This window comes from Tetranychus urticae, chromosome 2, assembly GCF_039701765.1.
Source record: "Tetranychus urticae isolate SD_2017Ah chromosome 2, NJAU_TeUrti_SD_1.0, whole genome shotgun sequence".
In the NCBI taxonomy this organism is placed as follows: Eukaryota; Metazoa; Arthropoda; class Arachnida; order Trombidiformes; family Tetranychidae; genus Tetranychus; species Tetranychus urticae.
In genome coordinates this window covers 9,252,555-9,273,536 of record NC_142959.1, presented here as the reverse complement: position 1 = coordinate 9,273,536, position 20,982 = coordinate 9,252,555, and the positions used below count along the sequence as shown (strand labels likewise).

At 31.7% G+C, this 20,982-nt stretch overlaps 6 protein-coding genes and 1 pseudogene across 11 annotated transcripts; 3 read left to right on the top strand and 4 right to left on the bottom strand.

Annotated features, from left to right (window-relative positions):
* Nucleotides 1-3,504: 3,504 nt before the first annotated feature.
* On the top strand, nt 3,505-7,974 carry Serinc (serine incorporator TMS1). Of its 2 annotated transcripts, XM_015926601.3 has the most exons (9): nt 3,505-3,670; nt 3,800-4,134; nt 4,207-4,289; nt 4,360-4,497; nt 6,297-6,470; nt 6,536-6,802; nt 7,062-7,097; nt 7,268-7,409; nt 7,500-7,974. In XM_015926601.3, the coding sequence occupies exons 1-9, from the start codon at nt 3,635-3,637 to the stop codon at nt 7,636-7,638; spliced, it is 1,350 nt and encodes a 449-aa protein (XP_015782087.1). In that variant the 5' UTR covers nt 3,505-3,634; the 3' UTR covers nt 7,639-7,974. The 2 variants fall into 2 exon arrangements, with proteins under 2 accessions (XP_015782087.1, XP_015782088.1); XM_015926602.3 differs by lacking the exon at nt 7,062-7,097.
* Nucleotides 4,618-5,596, bottom strand: LOC107359998 (very long chain fatty acid elongase AAEL008004 pseudogene; annotated as a pseudogene).
* A 1,382-nt stretch (nt 7,975-9,356) lies between the features above and the next one.
* On the top strand, nt 9,357-13,787 carry LOC107359625 (platelet glycoprotein 4). 4 transcript variants are annotated; one of them, XM_015926142.3, is made up of 9 exons: nt 9,357-9,698; nt 9,763-9,907; nt 10,000-10,349; nt 10,504-10,623; nt 11,534-11,834; nt 12,664-12,737; nt 12,821-13,028; nt 13,126-13,309; nt 13,400-13,787. In XM_015926142.3, exons 1-8 carry the CDS (start codon nt 9,394-9,396, stop codon nt 13,294-13,296), a joined length of 1,674 nt encoding a protein of 557 aa, XP_015781628.1. In that variant the 5' UTR covers nt 9,357-9,393; the 3' UTR covers nt 13,297-13,309; nt 13,400-13,787. The 4 variants fall into 4 exon arrangements, with proteins under 4 accessions (XP_015781628.1, XP_015781627.1, XP_015781624.1 ...); XM_015926141.3 differs by having other exon boundaries at nt 13,378-13,787; XM_015926138.3 differs by having other exon boundaries at nt 13,126-13,314.
* LOC149093840 (nuclear hormone receptor family member nhr-8-like) lies at nt 13,629-16,452 on the bottom strand. The gene is made up of 5 exons (XM_089268144.1): nt 16,316-16,452; nt 15,495-15,623; nt 14,416-15,348; nt 14,163-14,356; nt 13,629-14,094 (listed from the first exon to the last, which is right to left on the bottom strand). The coding sequence occupies exons 2-5, from the start codon at nt 15,621-15,623 to the stop codon at nt 13,881-13,883; spliced, it is 1,470 nt and encodes a 489-aa protein (XP_089124270.1). The 5' UTR covers nt 16,316-16,452; the 3' UTR covers nt 13,629-13,880.
* A 132-nt stretch (nt 16,453-16,584) lies between these two features.
* On the bottom strand, nt 16,585-18,780 carry LOC107359627 (uncharacterized). Of its 2 annotated transcripts, none has more exons than XM_089268148.1 (5): nt 18,625-18,780; nt 18,441-18,538; nt 17,952-18,342; nt 16,893-17,579; nt 16,585-16,799 (listed from the first exon to the last, which is right to left on the bottom strand). In XM_089268148.1, exons 3-5 carry the CDS (start codon nt 18,033-18,035, stop codon nt 16,725-16,727), a joined length of 846 nt encoding a protein of 281 aa, XP_089124274.1. In that variant the 5' UTR covers nt 18,036-18,342; nt 18,441-18,538; nt 18,625-18,780; the 3' UTR covers nt 16,585-16,724. The 2 variants fall into 2 exon arrangements, with proteins under 2 accessions (XP_089124274.1, XP_015781632.1); XM_015926146.3 differs by having other exon boundaries at nt 17,952-17,971; nt 18,625-18,766.
* Nucleotides 18,781-18,863: 83 nt separating this feature from the next.
* Nucleotides 18,864-19,670, top strand: DCTN5-p25 (Dynactin 5, p25 subunit). The gene is made up of 3 exons (XM_015926147.3): nt 18,864-19,034; nt 19,100-19,218; nt 19,301-19,670. Exons 1-3 carry the CDS (start codon nt 18,918-18,920, stop codon nt 19,614-19,616), a joined length of 552 nt encoding a protein of 183 aa, XP_015781633.1. The 5' UTR covers nt 18,864-18,917; the 3' UTR covers nt 19,617-19,670.
* On the bottom strand, nt 19,613-20,960 carry LOC107359631 (mitochondrial inner membrane protease subunit 1). Its single transcript, XM_015926148.3, has 5 exons — nt 20,742-20,960; nt 20,325-20,413; nt 20,151-20,259; nt 19,979-20,089; nt 19,613-19,906 (listed from the first exon to the last, which is right to left on the bottom strand). The coding sequence occupies exons 1-5, from the start codon at nt 20,832-20,834 to the stop codon at nt 19,871-19,873; spliced, it is 438 nt and encodes a 145-aa protein (XP_015781634.1). The 5' UTR covers nt 20,835-20,960; the 3' UTR covers nt 19,613-19,870.
* Nucleotides 20,961-20,982: the final 22 nt, after the last annotated feature.

Genomic DNA, 20,982 nt, shown 5'->3' with positions numbered 1-20,982 from the left:
TAACTTTACATTGCCGCATTTGGGTTACGATTTTTGAGAGGTAAATGAACGAGTAACAACTTATTCAACAAAACAAACTCATCTAAACCCATTTACTGGTAAAGCAATTTTCTGGTTTAACTTTTAAACGAAATGCAAAGAGTACTGCAAAAGAATCGAACATTTGAGTTGATAGTTGAGACTTAGTGGGGTTCGTAGGGACATTAAAACAGTGTCCATTGGTGCTATTAAATACTTCATACGATGAACAGTTTTCGAGAAAATGGAGTTCAGAGTTGAAACTTCGATCGCGTTTTGTACAACTATGGAAGCAGGTTTTTTTACAAAACTTATTTAACTGATGTATTTTTGAATGATTAACCATAAAGTGTAACTATTTTGCCAAGTTTATTCCTTCTTTTTCTGTAAAACACATTAGTTCGATTTTTACCTAAACTGATCTGACTCTGCAACCATTAGAGTTAGAGAGCTAAAACTTATTACTAGTTGATAAAAATTGTTTGGTGAAACTCATGGGTTGAATGATTTTTCAAATTTATCAATAGTTCTCTTGATTTTGACTTTTGGCCTTAAGACTTTAAGTCTCAATATTTCGAGAATGGGCTAACCTACAATTATCATTCCTTCACTAATGCAATCCTTTGCTAATGAATAATTCAACCCAACTTAATTACTTTTCATAAGCGCATTTTTTCATAATATTTGGGGTTTAAATGAACAAGCAGCATCTTATTCAACAAAACAAACTCATCTAAACCCATTTACTGGTGAATAAAGCAATTTTCTGGTTTAAACTTCAAAATGAAAGGCAAAGAATGCTGCAGAAGACTCGAACATTTGAGCTTGTAGTTGAAACTGAGTGGGTTTCGTAGGAACATAAAAACTGCGTCCATTGGTGCTATTAAATACTTCATACAATGAATAGTTTTCGAGAAAATCGAGGTCAAATTTGAAACTTCGATCGCATTTTGTTCAGCTATGGAAGGAACTGTTTTCTGAGACTTATTTCTCTGATGTATTTTTTGATGATTAACCAGAAAATTTAATTATTTTGAGAAGTTTATTTCTTCTTTTTCTGTAAAATAGATTAGTTCGATTCGTAGTTAAACCGATCTGTTTCTGTGACCGTTATAGTTAAAGAGCTGAAACTTTAGATTTATCCATAAAAATGGATGATTTACATCATGGATTAGATGCTTTTTACAGTTTATCAATGGTTCTCTTAATTTTGGGTATTAACCAAAAAAACGTTGAGGCTCATTATTTCGTGAATGGTATTAGATACAATTTTAAATTTATGACCAAACATTAGATTTTATTATGGACTATAATCAGTTGAAATAGTAAATTATTTAAGATGCTAAGAAAAAAGTTATAGCACTGTAACACTTATGTCAGGAGATCCGAGTTTCATTTAAAAAGTTAAATAGTTATTCAAACACAGATTTTATCTGTTAAAAGGATATTTATGATTAATGAATCAGCTTAGATTTCAGTCGGCATTCATTAATATTATGTTATAGAACATGGTGCAATCTAATGTTTGGGCAAAAAATGATGATTGTAGGTTATGCCATTCTCGAAATATTGGGGTTCAAAGTTTTAAGGCCAAAAGCCAAAATCAAGTGAACTATTGATAAATTTGAAAAATCATTCAACCCATGAGTTTCACCAAGCAATTTTTATTAACTAGTAATAAGTTTTAGCTCTCTGACCCTCATGGTCACAGAGTCAGGTCAGTTTAGGTAAAAATCGAACTAATGCGTTTTATTCTGAACAGAAAATTTTTGCTTTCGACATTAATTCATTTTCTGGTTGACTATCAAAATTTACATCTTTAAAATTAGTTTCATGAAAAAATCTGCTGGCACAGCAGAATAAAATGCGATCGAAGTTTCAACTTTGAACTCCATTTTCTCGAAAACTGTCCATCGTATGAAGTGTTTAATAGCACCAATAGATGCAGTTTTTATGTCTTTACGAACCCCACTAAGGCTAATCTATCAACTTAAAGGTTTGAGTCTTTTGCAGTACTCTTTGCATTTCGTTTAGAAGTTAAACTAGAAAATTGCTTTATTTACCAGTAAATGGGTTTAGATGAGTTTGTTTTGTTAAATAAGTTGTTACTCGTTCATTTACAGCTCAAAAATCGTAGCCAAAATGCGGCAATGGAAAGTTATTAAGTTGAATTGAATTATTCATTAGCAAAGGGTTGTAGAGATGAAGGAATGATGATTGTATGTTATGCCATTCACGAAATATCGAGGTTCAATGTTCGAAGGCAAATGGCCAAAATCAAGAGTGCTATTGATAAATTGACAAAAATATTTGGTCATGCATATGTACTAACAGTTTTTATCGAAGCAAAATAAGTTTCAACTCTCTAACTATAACCCTCTCAGAAACAGATCGGTTTAACTACGAATCGAACTAATCTGTTTTACAGAAAAAGAAGGAATAAACTTCTCAAAATAATTACACTTTATGGTTAATCATTCAAAAATACATCAGTTAAATAAGTTTTGTAAAAAAAACCTGCTTCCATAGTTGTACAAAACGCGATCGAATTTTCAACTTTGACGTCGATTCTCTCGAAAACTGTTCATCAGAGAAATCTTTTAATTGCACAAATAAAGTCATTTTTATGTTCTTACAAACACATAGAGTCTAAATTTGCAAGAAATTAATTTTTACCCGTTTGCCGCCCATTTATGTAAATTCATGCATAAATCTGATAATTGTGTTAATTGTGCTTTCTAGTAACAACCGTACGCTAACAAAGAGTGTCAGTTAGCGGCGAAAATGTTTTCTTCTAAATTTTCCCAGTACTGCCCGTCTTAATCCAAATAAATTATTGTAAACGACTAAAAAATTAGCACTTTTATCCCTTAATCAATCGAAAATCTATTACAATAAAATTATTCATTATAATTTTAATATAGACACTCATAACCTAAAGTAATAACATCTAACGTGGCTTAGGATAATTTCAATATCATCGGAACAATGATAGATACACAATTGCAACTACAAAATTATACAAACACAAAAGACATTTCGCATTCCACAAATCCTTGCAATTGAAATGGGAATTATGATTCAGACTCAAGCATATTTATAACGTCTTATCTAAATGTTATTTCCAGTCTTATACAATTGTTTAGCAGATTTTTTCAATAATTATGATCACGAGCTAAATCACAAACAACTTTGGATAACTTAACACAACTTAATCTTTCCTCATATTATGTCAATGTGCTTATTAAATATTAAATAAACGCGTATTAGACGGTTAGATTAGTTAAATAAGATTATGAGAAAAAATAATAAATGAAGATTTACTTTATTAACAAAATGAGACACAATAAACGTACAAATAAGTATACAAATTGAACCTAAAAATTGGTTGATTGCTCTTCTTTTAGACATTTCTTGTTATTCTCACGGCTTTGCTGTATGTTTAGCTGTTTGTTTTTATTCCCTGTGTCTGACTCATAAAGCAACAATAATCCCCTTCAGCGAGTTTATCTTTCAATCCTGTGTCTATTATTCATTAGTCAGATCAAATTATTGTTCATCTTTTCATTTTAAGTAATTCTATTACTGACTCTAGAGCTGACCTGTTAATTACAAAATGGGAGCCCTACTAAGTGTATTCACTGTAGGCCAGGTAAGCCTTACATTTATTTGTTTTTGTTTTGCTTTGTCTTTCTTGTCTTGTAGTGAATTTATGTTTTGTCATTTTAGTTTTAACTCCTTAATTTATCTTTTAAATCTAATTAACAATCTATTCTTTTAGTTGGCCTGCTGTTGTTCGAGTGCAGCTTGTAACTTGGCCTTCTGTGGACTGCAATCATGTTTCAGTTCAATTGTATCTCGAATCATGTACGCCATGATGCTCTTTTTATCAACCCTTTTATCATGGATTATGATGTCCCCTTGGGTAACAGAGAAACTAAAAGAAGTTCCGTTCTGTAAGAGTGGTTCAGGATATTCTGCAATGTGTATACAAGCAGTAGGCTACCTCTCAACCTATCGAATTCTTTTCGCTCAAACCATTTTCTTCCTCATGTTCTCATTAATTATGCTGAATGTAAAATCGTCAAAAGATGGAAGAGCTGCCATTCAGAATGGGTATTTATATTTATCTGATGAGCTCATGATTACAATTATTAATTCTTGTCTCTTTTATATTTAAAAATCTAGATTTTGGGGGCCTAAGTTCCTGGTTCTCATTGGGCTAATGGTTGGAGCTTTCTTTATTCCTGAAGCGGACACTTTCGGCCAAGGTATGCTTTATAACCTTCCGATCATTGCTATATTTCATAAAATTACATCATATCTGCATATTTTATTTAGTTTGGATGTACGCTGGTCTTGTTGGTGGTTTTCTGTTCATTTTAATCCAATTGATCCTCATCATCGATTTCGCTCATAGCTGGGCTGAGAGTTGGGTTGAAAAGATGGAACAAACAGAGTCAAGGTGGTGGTATGCAGGTAAGCAAAAGCATTTTTTTCAATTTCCATATCTTTATGAGCTTATTTTAGAAGGATTTAGACTATTAAGATTAGAGCCATTTATGTTCAATAATATTAAGTAGAGAAAAGTAACATAGATAGGGTTAAAAAGTGGCTTCATGTTTAATGTTTACAACAAAGGAAAGATTCACATGACTTTCTTTGGAGCTCTGGTGTATGTTCTATAATAGAATTTCAAGAACATGACAAGAAAAATTGTCGCATGCATTCCTTCTAGAAAAGCGAGTAATCTTGGATAATGACATCCATCCGTGAAGAAGGCATAAGATGCATGAACAATGGTTGCCATGAATTGTACAATTTGGATTTGAGTAAGCTGTTTTTTCCACCAAAGAAACTTTTTCATACTTGGACCTGCACAAGCCATAGCATAATATATGTACATAATAAAATGGATAAAACAATTAAAGATAGGAAGGAAAGCACTATATGGTCCAGGATGAAATTTTAAGCCAAAATAGGCCACTAAAGGCATAGATCCATGGTGAAAAATATGAAGGAAAGAAGCTTGGTGATCTTTTCTACGCAAAACAAAGAATATGGTATCCATGAAATCAACAATTTTAGTCATGAAGTAAATCCAACCGAGCCAGATGAGGATCGAAATTTTGATGTCAAATTTATCTTGTTTCTCTGGTGGACTACAATCAAACGTTTTACTTCCCCAATCGGTGACCCAAAGTCCCACAAAGGTTCCAACTCCATTTACTCCAATGAGAAAACTGTTGTGAAGTAACATAACCTCTCTTAAATCAAAAGGTGGTCGATTTTTCATGAAAATTGGACCAAAAACTTTAACAAACAGAAGATAACATATTACAATGGTAAACACTTTCCATGGTCCGCCATTGATGATTGGCATGGAAAACGTGCGAGGATCGCCATATTCATTCCAAAATCCATTGACAACATAATCAAGATTTAACTTGCTCATTTCGGAGCCATTGACAACCATAGTAATACAAACAACGAAAAAAAGTTTAATCGAACGTCTTTTATTAATGCAGTTAAAATGATAAAGATCATTCAACTAAATCAAACTTCTTAACTTAACAGAAATCTTTTCATATCTGAAGCTGATCAAGTTTTGAGCTTGAAACCAACGCGTTACACCTGAATGATGATGTACTACCAGTAATAATTATCAGTATTATTGGGAGTGCATATTTGCTTCGACAAGTGAGAGACAAACATTCAGTAAAATACGACATCGATAGGAAGACTAAAACATTCAAATAAGTAATTCATGTTCATTCAAAAAGTAATTTCGCTCTTTTTGAAAAGCCTGATCGCACAAATCTTACAAGCATATCAAGAGGGATTGGTGTTTGCGCTTAAGTCATTTTCAACGCCATCACCAGCTCAACTTTTAATGATTTCGTTTCACCTCTTTTCTTCCAAGTTAACATAAAAATATCAACTAATTAAATGTTGGTGACTTATCTTAAGAAAATACAGATTAGATGCTAATTATAATTGGTAAATTGATACAATAAGTAAGTTGGTTAAAGTAAACGATAAATAAAGCAGTAACAAAACAAAAATCTAAAAAATACATCTACCATTAAATTAACCTATCTTGGCATGATTTTTGATAACAATTAGTAAAGACATTATCTTTTCGACTATTTGATAACAATTTAACTTACAAATTGTCATTTTAATTAATCTAATTCCCTTTTTCGAAGTGCTATTTTTATTGTATTTATAGTGGAAAGTAAACATACATTAACTAATTATTATTGATATTTTCACAGGTCTCGTATTCTTCACTCTACTTCACTATATTGCTGCTATAACTGGCTATGTGTTTCTTTACCTTTACTATACCACTGAGAACGGATGTGGCCTACAGAAATTTTTCATCTCAACAAATCTTATTGTTTGCTTCATTCTCTCAGCTTTATCTATATTACCCGATGTTCAAGAAGGTAATTTGATTAATATTTTTCAATTTTCAAGATCTAACTATTTTTGCTCTTCTCTCATACTTTAGCTCAACCAAGATCTGGACTTCTTCAATCGTCTCTCATTACTTTGTATACAATGTACTTAACTTGGTCAGCTATGAACAATTCAGCTGATAATTGTAAACCATCTATTTTCCAACATGGAAATGACAAAACTTTCGATTCAATGTCTCTAGTCGGACTTGGAATTTGGTTTGCTTGTGTTCTGTATTCATCTATTCGTACCTCAAGTAACAGCCAAGTTGGTAAAATAACTATGTCTGAACGAATTCTTATGAAAGATACCAGTTCGGGTGAGTTAGAATACAATTCTCAATGTTCCTTGTTTGCTCTCTTTCAGTACTTTCTTTTATTTTCTTGTCGTTTGTCGCAATTTTCGTCCCATCTTTACCATTCCATTTTTACCTCTCTCTTCTCTCCCTCTTTTCATTCCTTTTATGTTTACTTTCCTCAAATTATCTTTATAACCCTTTATAAGTTAAAGTACAAATTTAACTTATATGCTCGTTATTTCTTAATGAAACAATTTTTTCGTCATAAACTACTGTGCAGATGGAGCTGGCACCCTTCTTAACCACTCTAATCAAGGTAATTTGCCTTAAAACTATTATTTGGTTAAAATTACATGAGGGTTGTGTTGCAATTTAGTCTGCTCATTATCTTAGTGCCTGCTTCATATTCATTTTCATTCTTGAATTTTACCTCAAGATAAAATTGCTCATTTCTAACATATTCAATGGATTTGTTTCTTTAATCAGGTAACAGTGACGGTGAAACCGGAGGAATAGTCACTTCAAATGATAACGAGGAAGATGGAGTCACATATAGCTGGTCATTCTTTCACTTCATGTTTGCCTTGGCTACTTTATATGTCATGATGACTCTCACCAATTGGTATAAGTAAGTTGATGAATTTTGTCAAATGTCTCTTCATTTATACATATATTTATCATTATTTGAAACTAATCGTGTTTTCTTTTCTTTTCGTAGGCCTGACTTAAAGAGCGGCAATCTTAACCAGAATGAAGGTTCAATGTGGATCAAAATTATATCAAGTTGGCTTTGTTGTTTGCTATACATTTGGACATTGATTGCTCCAATAATCTTACCTGATCGAGATTTCAGTTAAACACAGAAACCTGACTTGTTATCATTCATTTGATATCATTTCTATTATAACACTGTTTATTTCCACTTCCCTCTTTTGTCTATTTCTTGGTTTACACCATAAACCTCAAATATTATTTTAGGTTCATACACATTCGTCAACAATCATTTCAATTATATTGTATCAAAGAAAGTGTTGATTGTACGATCTGATCTTCAAATGATCCCTTCATCAGATAACAAGGTTTATATAATTCATGTAACCATTCACCAAAAGATAATCTTAGAATGTAAAGATCTTCAGGTCTAATTGTGGCCAAATTTGATAAAATGATAAATTGAAATATTAATCTCCCTATCTCCATCTTCATCCTTTATTCATCATTATCCATTAATAATTTTTATCCAAACCACACAATTAAACTTTTAATTACTCATATTTCCATTTAACTACAGTAAAAATACAGATAACAAATTCAAGCTCAATCTGATTGTGATACCGAAAATTGAATTATTGCATCTAATCAGAACATCAACAAATTTTTATCAAACATGCATGGCAATGATTTAATTAATCATGAACAATATACAAGCCTATCACAAATTACTAAACTTTAATTCTGCTGATGAAAGCTGTCATTTGCTGATGAGTTAAAAAATTAATTTATTTCCATCGACATTATTTCCTAAACATGAAATTCAAACTAAAGGGTGTCAGAAATAAAATGCTTGGAAGGCAGAAATTAAACTAAAAATTATTGGCTTCAGATAATTTTGGTTAGACAAAGGAAAACGATTTTTGATAAGATGATTTTCTGCGACATCTTTGTGTGAAAAATGAAGATTTAATCTGGTGGTTATTTTACCGATTTCTTAAAAAAAAGTGCCCTTAAATCTTCATTTTTTCACACAAAGATGTCGCAGAAAATCATCTTATCAAAAATCGTTTTCATTTGTTAAACCAAAATTATCTAAAGCCAATAATTTTTAGTTTAATTTCTACCTTTCAAGCATTTTATTTCTGACACCCTTTAGATAACATTTTGAACTGACTATAATGACTCAGAATTGTATTCTTGTAGCAATTGGTTTAAAATGTCATTAAAAGCAATCGATTGACTAAAAAATGAAACGATAAATGTGAAAAGCAAATGACAAAATATTTGCCTTCGATCGATTGCTAATGAAATTCAAGATGAAGAATACATTAGTTCAGAAAAACATCATTTCTGATCAATGACCATTTACGTATTACTTGTTGATTGTTTGGGAAATATAAATTAATCAATATAATTGACCAGCTATGAAGACATTATGTCATCCCAATGGACCAATCAATATCAAACAGTTTATTGTATTCACTTCTGATTCGTCTGTCAATGTCAAGTTCACTTGACTCATTATGGCTCTCAGTTTGAATTTTTATACCTAGTCAATTTGATCAACCGTTTTTTGTGACTTAAATGATGATGTTTAATATGATAAGATGATCAACAAGGGGACAGTTAAATCCTTCACGGTTTTTAATTTTAACCTTACAATAAATCGTTTATTTGTGTTCATTTAATTCATTCTTTTGATTGTGTGTTTATAATCTGTAAATAACTTGACCTTACGACTATCCGTTAGCCTTGTTTTACTTTCTTCTTGTGCAGAGTTATTTTTTATTTGATTTTTAGCTTTTTATTTCAGACTAAACTTAAACAGTGTTTTATACTAATCTGATGATATATTTTAAATTTTAATTGTGATTACCATTTAATCTGATGTTACCTACATGGTTTTTAATTTGTTCAAGAGTTCATCTTCACTAAAAGTGAACAGGTCAACATGTGGTCTCATTGTGTCAACCATTTTCCTATGTCTAGGATTAACTCTTTACGTGGGCCTTGATTACATTGTTGCTCAAGTTATTTACTCAAAGTTAACGTTATTACAATCTGATTCTGAATTATATGATAAATGGGTTAAAATTCCTATCCCTTTGTCTCTGAAGGTTTGGGTGTTCGAAGAAACTAACCCAGACGATATTTGGTCTGGCAAGAAACCTGTTTTACGTGAAAAGGGACCATACGTTTTTAGGTAAGTGATAAACCCTTACTTTTCCTTTGTTAAATTAATCTTGACTATAATCTATTTGTTTCAGTCTATTTCGAGAGAAGAGAATTCTTGACAAAGATGAGGATAATGGTACAATCAAATATTCTGAACATAATCTGTATTTTTTCAATGAAAGTGAGTCGGTTGGATCTTTAGAAGACAAAATATTCACTCTCAATGTTCCAACAGTTGTAAGTTTCAAGTTTAAATGAATATTTATATTAATCTTGTATTGTATGTCTCAATATTACTTCAAAAATCTAATGATTTACTACTCTTACAGACTATAGCGGATAAATTAGGCTCAATAGCATCTAAATTGCCTATGAAGAGTTTAACCGGAATCTCACTCGAGCTGATTGGTAATGGACTATTTGAAGCTCATAAGGAGCAGCTAATGGCCGAAATGACTGTCAATGAATTGCTGTTCAAAGGACAGAAAGTTAAAATTTTGAAAACATTGGAAACAGTATGGGCGCCTTTATCTCTGCTTGGAATCAAGTTTCCATCAACTGGGCTCAAGGATAACACTTATGGACTCTTTTATGGTCAAAATGCGACATTTGGTGATCCTTTAGAAATAGTTGGTCAAGGATCGAAACTGGGCTCTATTATTGCGTGGAGAAACAATAAGTAATTAATGATTCACTAATTTCAAATAATGACTATTCAAAGGACCTTATTATCATGACATGAGAAATACGTCCTCAAAATTACGTTTTACATTTAACAAATTGTGAGTAAAATGTATTTTCAATTAATATTTTGAATCTCTTCAAACATCTAGAAAATTGAATATCTGGCCTGGAGATTCATGCAACAGGCTGAAAGGAACTGATGGAGCAGTGTTTTCACCTTATGTAGATAAAAACCAAGACATTTACATATTCATCCCTGATCTGTGTAGGTAAGAAATGATTTTTCAATCTTCTAATCCAATACATTCTCGTGTAAAAGTATTGTTGCTGCTTGTTGGTGCCTATGATTAAATGAATAATTTTCACTAGCAATTCAAAATGATAGTTAGAGACTCGCCCGTAAAATTGTTAATAATTCAGAAGAATATAGAAACAAAGTCTAATTTCCTACGAAATATTGACATCTCGTCGAAGAATCAATCATAACTTGATAACTCAGCAATTAACCAAACACTTTAGTATCGATAAAAAACCATTCCAAATAGAGTAAAGCTTATAAAGGTGCAAATGAACAACCTCAATGAGAATAAAAAAAGATCAAAAGATCAAAAATAATCAAGATGAAACAAAAGTTATTCAAGTTGACCATTAAAAGCGATTCATTATTTGATCAGTCAATTTTTGTATTTATCATCATTTTCACTGAAATCACTCTCAGGTTATCATGAGTAGCAAACTGCAAAGCATGGAGAGAAGTTTGATCAATTTCGACAATTATAAAGTTGTCAACTTCAATGAGCTAATAAATCATTCTCAATCGGAACATTTTTCCGATAAACATTTATCAAGCAGATTCTTCGAAATCTAATTTCTCATTTTTGCAGGTTCCTTTGTAGTAATTTTAAATTAATAGTTTTATAGGCTGATATTTTTTCATTTCATGGTATCTTATTCAATCTAAAATGATCTACATTTGCTGGTAAAAATTATTTCTTTAATCATTGCAGCAAAAGTTCAATGTCCTTATACTTTTACACGAAGATGAATTATGGCTTATACCAATTGAACCAAAAAACTTACTGCCTTTAAATATTTAATACAAATATTACAGAGTAAGTGCGTGAGTTATGAACTTGATAACGATGTTTTCGTTTATGAATATCTTCCCCTCTTTATCAGATACATCACTTTCAATTATGATAGCACCATTATTTTTAGAGGAATTAATGGATATCGCTTCGTGTTAAGTGATTTAACATTTGCCAACAAATATCGTTATCCACCAAATGATTGTTTTTGTCCCACTAAAGGATTTCCCTGTAATGCTGATGGTGTCACAAGCGTTGGACCTTGTAAAGCCAACGCTCCAGTATATTTGTCTCGTCCTCATTTCCTTTCAGCTTCTAATTTTTTTTCGGAATCTATCGAAGGGCTAAAGCCAAATGAGTCTCTTCACCAGTCTTTTATTGACTTAGAGCCAGTAAGTTTCCATTCGATCAAGCGATTTCATTATAAACTTGTATCAACTTGAACCATCTGGTAGATAGTCAATGATCATTTCATTCCTTTCCTCTTCGAACCCACAAAGCACTCTAATTTGTTTTATGTACCTTACAAGATACTTCCATGAAATTCCCGAGAAAGATTTGAATGAGATAGATGCCATTCGATAAAAGATGATGAGTTGTGAAAAAATTAATGCCTTTCTTTATGGTCAGCGATTCTGCGATATTTGCACATGGTCTCGGGTATTTCATGGGTTTCCTTGTTATTAACTTGAAGATTATCATAGTAAAAAGCATGCCAGTACTAATGTTGAAACTGTTTTACATTTAAGTATCAAAGTCACACGGTTGTGACTCTGAATTGAAATCAATTTCAATGCCCATCAGCCTATTATATTATCACTATTAATGTTACAAGTAATAAGACCAATATAAATTTCTTGCACCTTAGTTAATACATGATCGTGTGATCACAGTTACATGAGCTCAAAGTTTGACATCTTTGCTGTATTTTCTGAATCGTGATAAGCAACATGAATTGAAATCATCATTGACTAATTGAGATACTTTGGAATTAAAAAATACTAATGATAAAAGAATTGTTTGTTGAATTTTAAAATTCTACATGAAAAATTATGTCTAATTAATTAGAGCATAATAGCATAAACAGAAGAAAATTGAAAAAATTAAATTTTCCCTCATAATTTTTCGCAAAGCAACTTTATTATTTACTAAATTATACATCTGTATGTATTCACTCTTTATATTGTTTAATTTTTTGACTGTTTTCTCATTGTTATCAAGACTACTGGGACACCTTTAAGAGCCAAAGTTCAATTACAGATCAATGTTTTTGTTCGTAGATTCCCATTTATAAAGTAAGCACATTAATAGCGATCACATTAAAATTCATCAACTAATTTTCCTTAATTTTTTTCCATTTTTTACTACTTTTTTCTAGAACAATGAGTGACATTCGTAAAGAAACGCTGTATCCATTGGTATGGTTTGAACAATCAGCAGAAATTAATGATGAATTAGCCGCAGAGTTGACAAATAAATTGGTTAAACCATTGTCTTATGTAGCTATTGTTAAATATGCTTTCCTAATTACCACTCTTCTATTGTTTTTGCTATGTTTAATCTGGAAATATCTGTCAAGAAAAAAGGTAAGCCTGTTAGCTTTATGCCTATTGCCTCTAATAATAGTTAGTTTGATTTGATTAGATTTTAATCTTTTTGTTATCACCCATTTTTGATTTTCAGAGCCTGGTAAGCAAGAAAGACCAGCAAAAGCCAGAATCCATTAAAGAGCATTACAGGAAGAAACGTTCATTTGAAGCCCAGAGATTTTATCATAACCAGAAAAGATTGCCATCGAAACATCAAGTAACAAAATTGGAACCATTCATTTCTCACAGGCAAAATACAACATGAATCAAGCCAAAATGTACTGTGAGTGTCTTATAACTATTAGTCTTTTAACTCATAATCAGCCCATCTGACTAATAAACTCAGTATTACTCAATTAACATAACAGTATTCATGATAAATGCGTAAAAAATGAACAATAAGGTATCGAGGATGGGATTACTCAATGTTTTCAGAGAGAGACGAATTTCCAGACAATGGTTCTGCTCACTGTTTGCTAACTTTCCTGAGTTTACTGAGCTTTGAAATTTGGAGTATCCTGATTAAAACCCAAAAGAATGTAACTTTTTGTCGCCTTTTGAACATTGCCTGGTGCACAATGAAAGTAAACCAAGCAAAACAAAAAAAAAGCATTTATTGTCAATTTTAATTTACAAAGTCAGTCCATTTTTACATCTCGTTTTTTGCATTCATCAATATGACATGACTTTTCTATGGTCACTAAATCCCAGTCGAAATTATTACAAATCAAATAAATTTGCATTCAATTTTTTTCATTGTTTTATGACGTTATTCGATGTAAACTGATCTGCAATGCTTATGTTGAGCTGGTTTTAATGATTTCAACGCTGGTCCATCGATAGTGACATTCAACAAATGTCCAGGATTTCACCTAGCAATGGACCAACTAGATCTCTGTTGGCTAATGCTAAATCATGGATAAACTCGTTGATTTTTATAGTCTCTTGCAGTTCTCCGATCTTCATCATTAAATCAAAATAGTCTGTTCTGGCTGCACAAACTAAATAACTTCGGAATTCGAGGTAACGTCTCAATAAGTATATATAATTGTATTGATGAATCCTGCGAAAAAGAAACGGAAAAAATTATTAGAATTTAGTTGAATAATTATAATATAAATTTTTGCTAACCTAATATTATCTGGATAAAAAACGTTTGGTGTTTCTGGATTGAAAAGTATGATGGCTATACACAATAAATTAGCTTTGAAATCCGTTCTCCAGTTTGGTTTCAGAGTTTTAATGAACTCCATATACTGCTGATAAGGACAATTTGCAAAGTCTCGGAATTTACTCAACTGCAGAGTTACACTCGTTTTAGGAAGCTAAGTGAAAAGAAATTTTCATTAATGACAAATTGACTGTAAAATTATAGAGTTCTTACTGTTAAAGTTTCCGTATTGATATCAACCAAAACAGAAGTTCTTAGTAGCAGAATATGACCAAAACTTTTCTTGATAAGACTCATTCTATCCTCCATGCAAAGCGATGAAAATGTTGAAATTGTGCTTAATGAAGGTATCAGTCGATTCAAAAAGATTTCTAATATTTTAAAGAAACCTGGAACATCGATATCTGATGGAAAGTCGAATGGAGAATTTTTGCATAATTTCATCGAGAAAGGACAGAGTTCATCAATTTTTTCCGCTTCTAGGTGATTGAGAGCAACTCGTCGAGAGATGAACTCGCTTCTAAAACTGATTGCTGTGAAGTTAGCGCCAAGCATTCGTTGGTATATTTTCCATTGCCATGTGTTTTCACCAAAAGTTGACTTGAAAGGAGCTCCAATACAAACTAAATTACCGCAATTTGTTATATAAGTTGTTGATGTAAGATACTCTTGATGTGTTTGATGAAAATCACAAGGATCTTCTCGACCATCCCATCGATTATCACCAAATCTGTAACATTGGAAGCCTGAGTTTTGTAAAGGAACAGCTTCTTCGGTCAATTCTTTACATTCCTTATCTAAAGCTTCTTCACATTCTTCTTCCAATAAATCATGCAATGCAGCTTCATCCAACAAATTGTTCAAGACCAGGGTTATATTTGATTTTCCTTCTTCTGCCTCCTCCTGTGAATCACTTGCCGGACTTTCCCCATCTTTAAAAGGACCAGAAGTACTCGGAACAGACTTTGGTTCAGTTTTAAATTGATTAATATCAATGAAATCAATGTTTTCGGTTACTTTATCTTCTGAATGGATCCACTCCTTTTTCATTCCAGCTCGGAAACATTTTTCTAATCGACATTTTCGGCAATGTCTTCGAGTCATTTTATTTATTTCACATCTCTCCGTAAAAGGGCAGAGGAATTTCTATCATGGTTCAAAATGATTGATGGTACATGTAAAAGAAACAGATAAAGAAAAGAAAGTGTATAACTAGATTAGTATAAATATTATTAAGAGGTTGACATTATTGTCAACAGGCCTTTGAGATGTTTATTTAATGTTTTACTTACCTCACTTTTACTTGCATTTCGTCGGAAAAATGCTTTACATGATCCACATAGATAGGTACCAAAGTATCTTCCGATGGCATCGTCTGAACAAATTTTACATTCTATTTTGGTTCCTTTGAAAGACGTCATCTGTATTTTTCAGGTCCAAATCGACACCAATAAAATATCACGCGTATTTAAATAGGATAAAATGTAGATAAATTAGTAGAAAAAAATATGAGCTTATTATCTGATAAGCTTATAGCGTTGGTAACTGCTAATAAAGATGATCAGGTGTTGCTTCAACAAAACAGTGAAGTAATTCAAAAATAATGATGTAACTTTGTAAAATATAAAACATAAATATTAAACATTAAAATATTGCTGGTCCAATCATAATGGCAAATCACTTGGCATAAAATAGGAATAAAATAACCTGAAAATGGTTAATAAAAGCATGTTGAGTTTATAGAAACAGAGGATAATTCATAACAGATAAAAATAGGTAACTTAGCAAACGAAAATTGTAACTTGAAAAGCGTAATGGCAATCTTGGTTACACAAGGAAAAAAAGGTACCGATCAAGAGTCAAAATGTGTAGTCATAGGTCGACAAGAATCAACGTTTATCTTATGTGATAAAATTATGGGAGTTTTGTTATTTTTTTGTTAATATACATTAAAGGAGAAGAAGAAAAGGCAAGTCTCGATTGTAACGAGTGAAACAAATCACAGATAATCTCTTAGGTAATCATGATAATCAACAAACAAGGCAGTAAAAAGAAATACTGAGTTAAGTGATTCCACTATAGGAATAAGAATAAATTATTTGTATTAAAATACCTTTAATTACCAAGAAGATTAATATCACTTGAAAATAGAAAATGAAAACAATGTTTATCATCCAAAATGTGTTAACAATGTCTGTAAAATGTTCAGTTGGGCATTTTTTTACTTCGATGTTTTAAATGTTGGCCACTAATAAAGTATATTTGTTGAGGTTCAACTCATACAACAGTTAATAGATACACGAGGTATGTTTATAACCACTGGGTTGAATAGAAGAGAAAAGGAATACAAAAATGAGATCAAATTTAGAAACTATTATAATATAATATAAGTAACGAGTATTTTACTAAGCAAAAGTTACAATTAATAAGTACAATTTTTTTGCAAAAACGATGTTGAATGGATGAAAGGCACCAATTACAAATGAAATGTTTTTTCCGTCATTAGTCTGAGTCGATATTAATTAGTCACAAACAGCAGTATCCATAACATCTGGTAAACTTGAAATCATCTTGTCAAATTCATATTCATTGAAATCCTGACAAAAAAAAGAGAAGAGAATAAATTGTCAATTGTTTTTTCTAAGCTTGCTAATTAAGCAGGAAATGAATGATCAGTTTATTGCACTTACCATGTATAAAATATCGTCTAAAATGTTACTTTCACATATTGTTGGGTTAATGTGAGTATATTCGGTACTTTCTGGGTACTCTACGATATCAGTTATAGCTTTGGCCGGTGTACTTTCAGTGGGCAGTGATGTAGTTGATATCGGGGATATCGGGGATATCGGTGATTCTGGTGTCATGGGATATTCTAGGAATGGTGAATGGTTAGGTTGATCCGATTCCTCTGAAGCTATGTCGATCATTTCATAGAACATTTTGGTTAACTCGTCAGCTGGGGCTTTAATCTTATTTCTACTGGCAAACGGGTTAACCATTAATTGTACTTGATTTGATGAACCAGGTAAAGGACGGAATGGATGTTGATCAAAAACTGATACCGGCTCTTTCTTGGAGATTACTAGACTGGGTATAGCTGGTTCCTTTTTAGGTACTGGACCCAATTTACGGAATTGATTGAATGAATTCTTTATATTATTCCAAACATCATATTTGGAAGGCAAGAACGATGACTCTGAAACAGGTGAAACATTTGAAGATTTGCACAAGGATCCATTTGCTTTTCGTCCATTATTTGCAGGACTATCAAGGCTTGATTTACCAATCCCAGGCTTTGGTGGCTTTCGGGGTCTACCTCTGGTTTTTTCGAAGTAAGGATTGCGAATGAAAAATACCCGGCCATCAGTTTTACTCTTATTGGTCCATAAGTGTTCACGGGTTAGATGATGACGACAATTGCAATACGGGTACATGGGCGAGGACGTTATAGACAACGGCGATGATGAAGTTGACATTTTGATCCAAATGGTCAGCAAAAAAAAACAAATCAAAAAAATGATTACAAAAAAATCAACAAAGAAGAAATGTCAAAGAAAGAGAGAATATTTGTAATAGAAAAAAAAAGTCAAACGTGACTACTTCTTGGGTAAAGTTTTGCAAATTTTCTAGTGAGTCAGTTGAGCTTATTTAAGCAAAGAACAATTAGATTTAAATTAATGGTCATTTGGATGGAAAATTAGTGACCAATCAGAAATTAAGTAATAGGATATAATAATAAAACTTACCGAATAAAATTCAATTGTATCTAACATCGGTGATGAAGCATGGCAATGTTGAGTTAAGTAGCAAAAATTTGGAAAAAATTTCATTTTAGTTTTGTGAGTTGAAAAGGATTTTTGACTAATTTTTATATTAAACTAATTTTGTCCTATTAAGTCAACTGCTTTCAAGTACATTCTGTAATCTGGAAGATTAACTGGAGCACAATTTCAAGGATTAAATTTTTGTTCAATCAAAAGTGATAAAAGGATAAAGTCAAGATTTAAGGCGAGGATCAATTGAAGGGGAATAACGGAAGACGATATTAAAATGTTACAAGATTAACAGTGAATAACAAGTCATCTATTGTTGACATCTATTTGTCGTACCAACGAATGTTGACCAAATTAGCGGATCCTGGTAGTTTAAATGATGACAAAATTCATCACTTGTAGTTGATGTTTTGGATAACCATTTAACCTCTTCAATAAAAGGTCAATTAGAGCCATAATTACCATTAAAGCTCATATTTTTGATTTAGATATTTTTGCCATTCATTGATAATACATCGTGATTGTTAAATATCTTTACACAAGTCAATATAACTGGATAACTGAAAAAAAACAGAAAGGTGAAACTGTCAATTAAAACTGCTAATTGATTAGGCTATAAAGCAACACATGATTAACAATAACTCACCAGCTGAATGCTCAGTTGAGAGCTCTTCAATTGACATTTATCGCTCTTTCCATCATTAAAAGTAATTCCAAAGGTATTAAGATTTTGTTTTCTCAATCCAACAATGCAATTAATTTGCTACTAATGAACGGATTTTCAAATCAAGTTGTTTTCAAAGATTTTTTATCAGTTAATTGATGATAACGCCATCCAGTGCTAGGTAAAGTATTAACATCTTGTTTTTGTTTTTTCCCTATTTCTGAGCTTTTTTGATGATCGTGATCAATTTTAACCTGTTATTATAATTAAACACTATGGAACTACAAGATATTTATTATAATTCCTCTGATTATATTGAAACTGCTTCTGGAAATAAGGTTTGTCGGAAATCAGTTCTATGTGGCTCTCAGAATATTATGTTACATGGAAAGGTATGTAATGAAGCAAATCTCAAATAATTCAACATCTTAACTGTTTTTATTCCGCTTATTTTCAGACAATTATCCAATCTGATTGTATTATAAGAGGTGACCTGGCCAATGTAAAGATTGGCAGACATTGTGTTGTCAGCAGCCGAGCCGTGATACGACCTCCATTCAAAAAATTTTTAAAAGGGTATGTCAGACCAAATCAAATTATTTTGTCAAAAAATCTGTTACTCTACTTGAATCTGTTATTAAAACATTTTATATTCCAGGGTCGCTTTTTTACCATTAACTATCGGAGACAATGTTTTTATCGGAGAAGGTAGTATAGTTAATGCCGCATCCATTGGATCATATGTTTACATTGGTAAAAATTGTGTAATAGGTCGTCACTGTGTTCTTAAAGATTGCTGTGCATTAGCTGATAACACTTTTCTTCCTCAAGGAACAGTTGTACCAGCCTTTTCGATATTCTCTGGTAATCCTGGAAGATTTATCGGTGAATTACCAGAATGCACGCAAACAGTGATGATGGAACATACCAAAAGCTATTATCAACATTTCAAACCTAAGATGTTGAAAAGTTAACTGTGTAAATAAACCATATTTAATATTTCTAAAGAAAAAACATTGGGTAATACATTTATCACATCAGAGTTTTATTTAACCTTTAATCTTTAGGAAGGAAGGAAGGATAACTTCCATTTTTTAGTTTATCTACTCATAAACAGCATACAAGTATCTTCTAAGGATGACTGGGTCTTTATCGCTTCTATATTTCATCGCTTGTTAAGCAAATTAGTGACCAAATCCAATTCTCATTGGTGATCAAGTAAATCCAATCAGGAAAGAAATTTAGCATCGAGAAAGGGATAAATCTGCAAGAAGATGAAATTAATCAATGAGGAAACTCATTTTTGAAAGTATAATACTGTTCGACAGAAACTGACCTTACAAAACACTACTCCTATGATCAACCCGATTGGTATTGGACCATGATCTCTTGAGTCTTTTGAATGATAATAATTATCTCCTTCTACCCAAACATGTCCTTTTGGTACCTAATTTTGAAAGAGTGTATTAGTTTTCATTTGTATTGAATTAAGAGTTTCATTATTTTACCGATATTGATGTGAAGCCCTTTCGAACTCGATCGCCTTCCATCGCTTTAATTCTTTTACAATGATACTTTTTAGGGTCCATTGGAGATCTAAAGATCACTATATCACTTCTATAATCAGAAGAGATTTAAATTGGCATTAGGGAGAGAACAAATTTCCAACCAATTATTGTTACCTTTTTACATTACCGAAAATAGGAGTCCATTGGTTACTTAAAACAATATCTCGGTGGTTCAGAGTAGGCTTCATTGACGATCCATCAATCTAGTGACAAAAATCATGATTAGTATTGAATGTGTAATAATAAGAACCGATTGTAAAGAGTAATAGTAGGAGTTATGCCTTGATTGACATCTCATTTAGACATTTTTTGAAATATTTCTGACAAATTTTGTAGAGAAAAAGCGAAATTTACAGATGCATTTGGATAATTCATGGTGTGAATTTTTAAGTCTCGTGATGCATTTAAACTCTAGGTCATTATTGTGAAATATCAAATTAAGATTCAACCAAATTATGGTTAAGCAAGAACAATTAAATAAAGGTTCAAGCAACAGCAAGTAGTAAGCTAAATAAAATACAGTTTTCTTACCAAAGCTACTTTAAAGCCGTATTCAGCAACAACATAAGCCAAACATAGGGCTCTCAAGCCTCTCCAACCAATTGAAATTACTTTAGCGGTCATTTTCGAGTGAAAAGGGCATTTTTACAAGAAAAACTAAGTAAAAATTTGATTAAAATGTACAATTCAAATAAATTATATACTATTACAACTAGTCAATCACAACTGTAAGCCACATTCGGTTCAAAAAAAATGTAAACAGAAACCACAT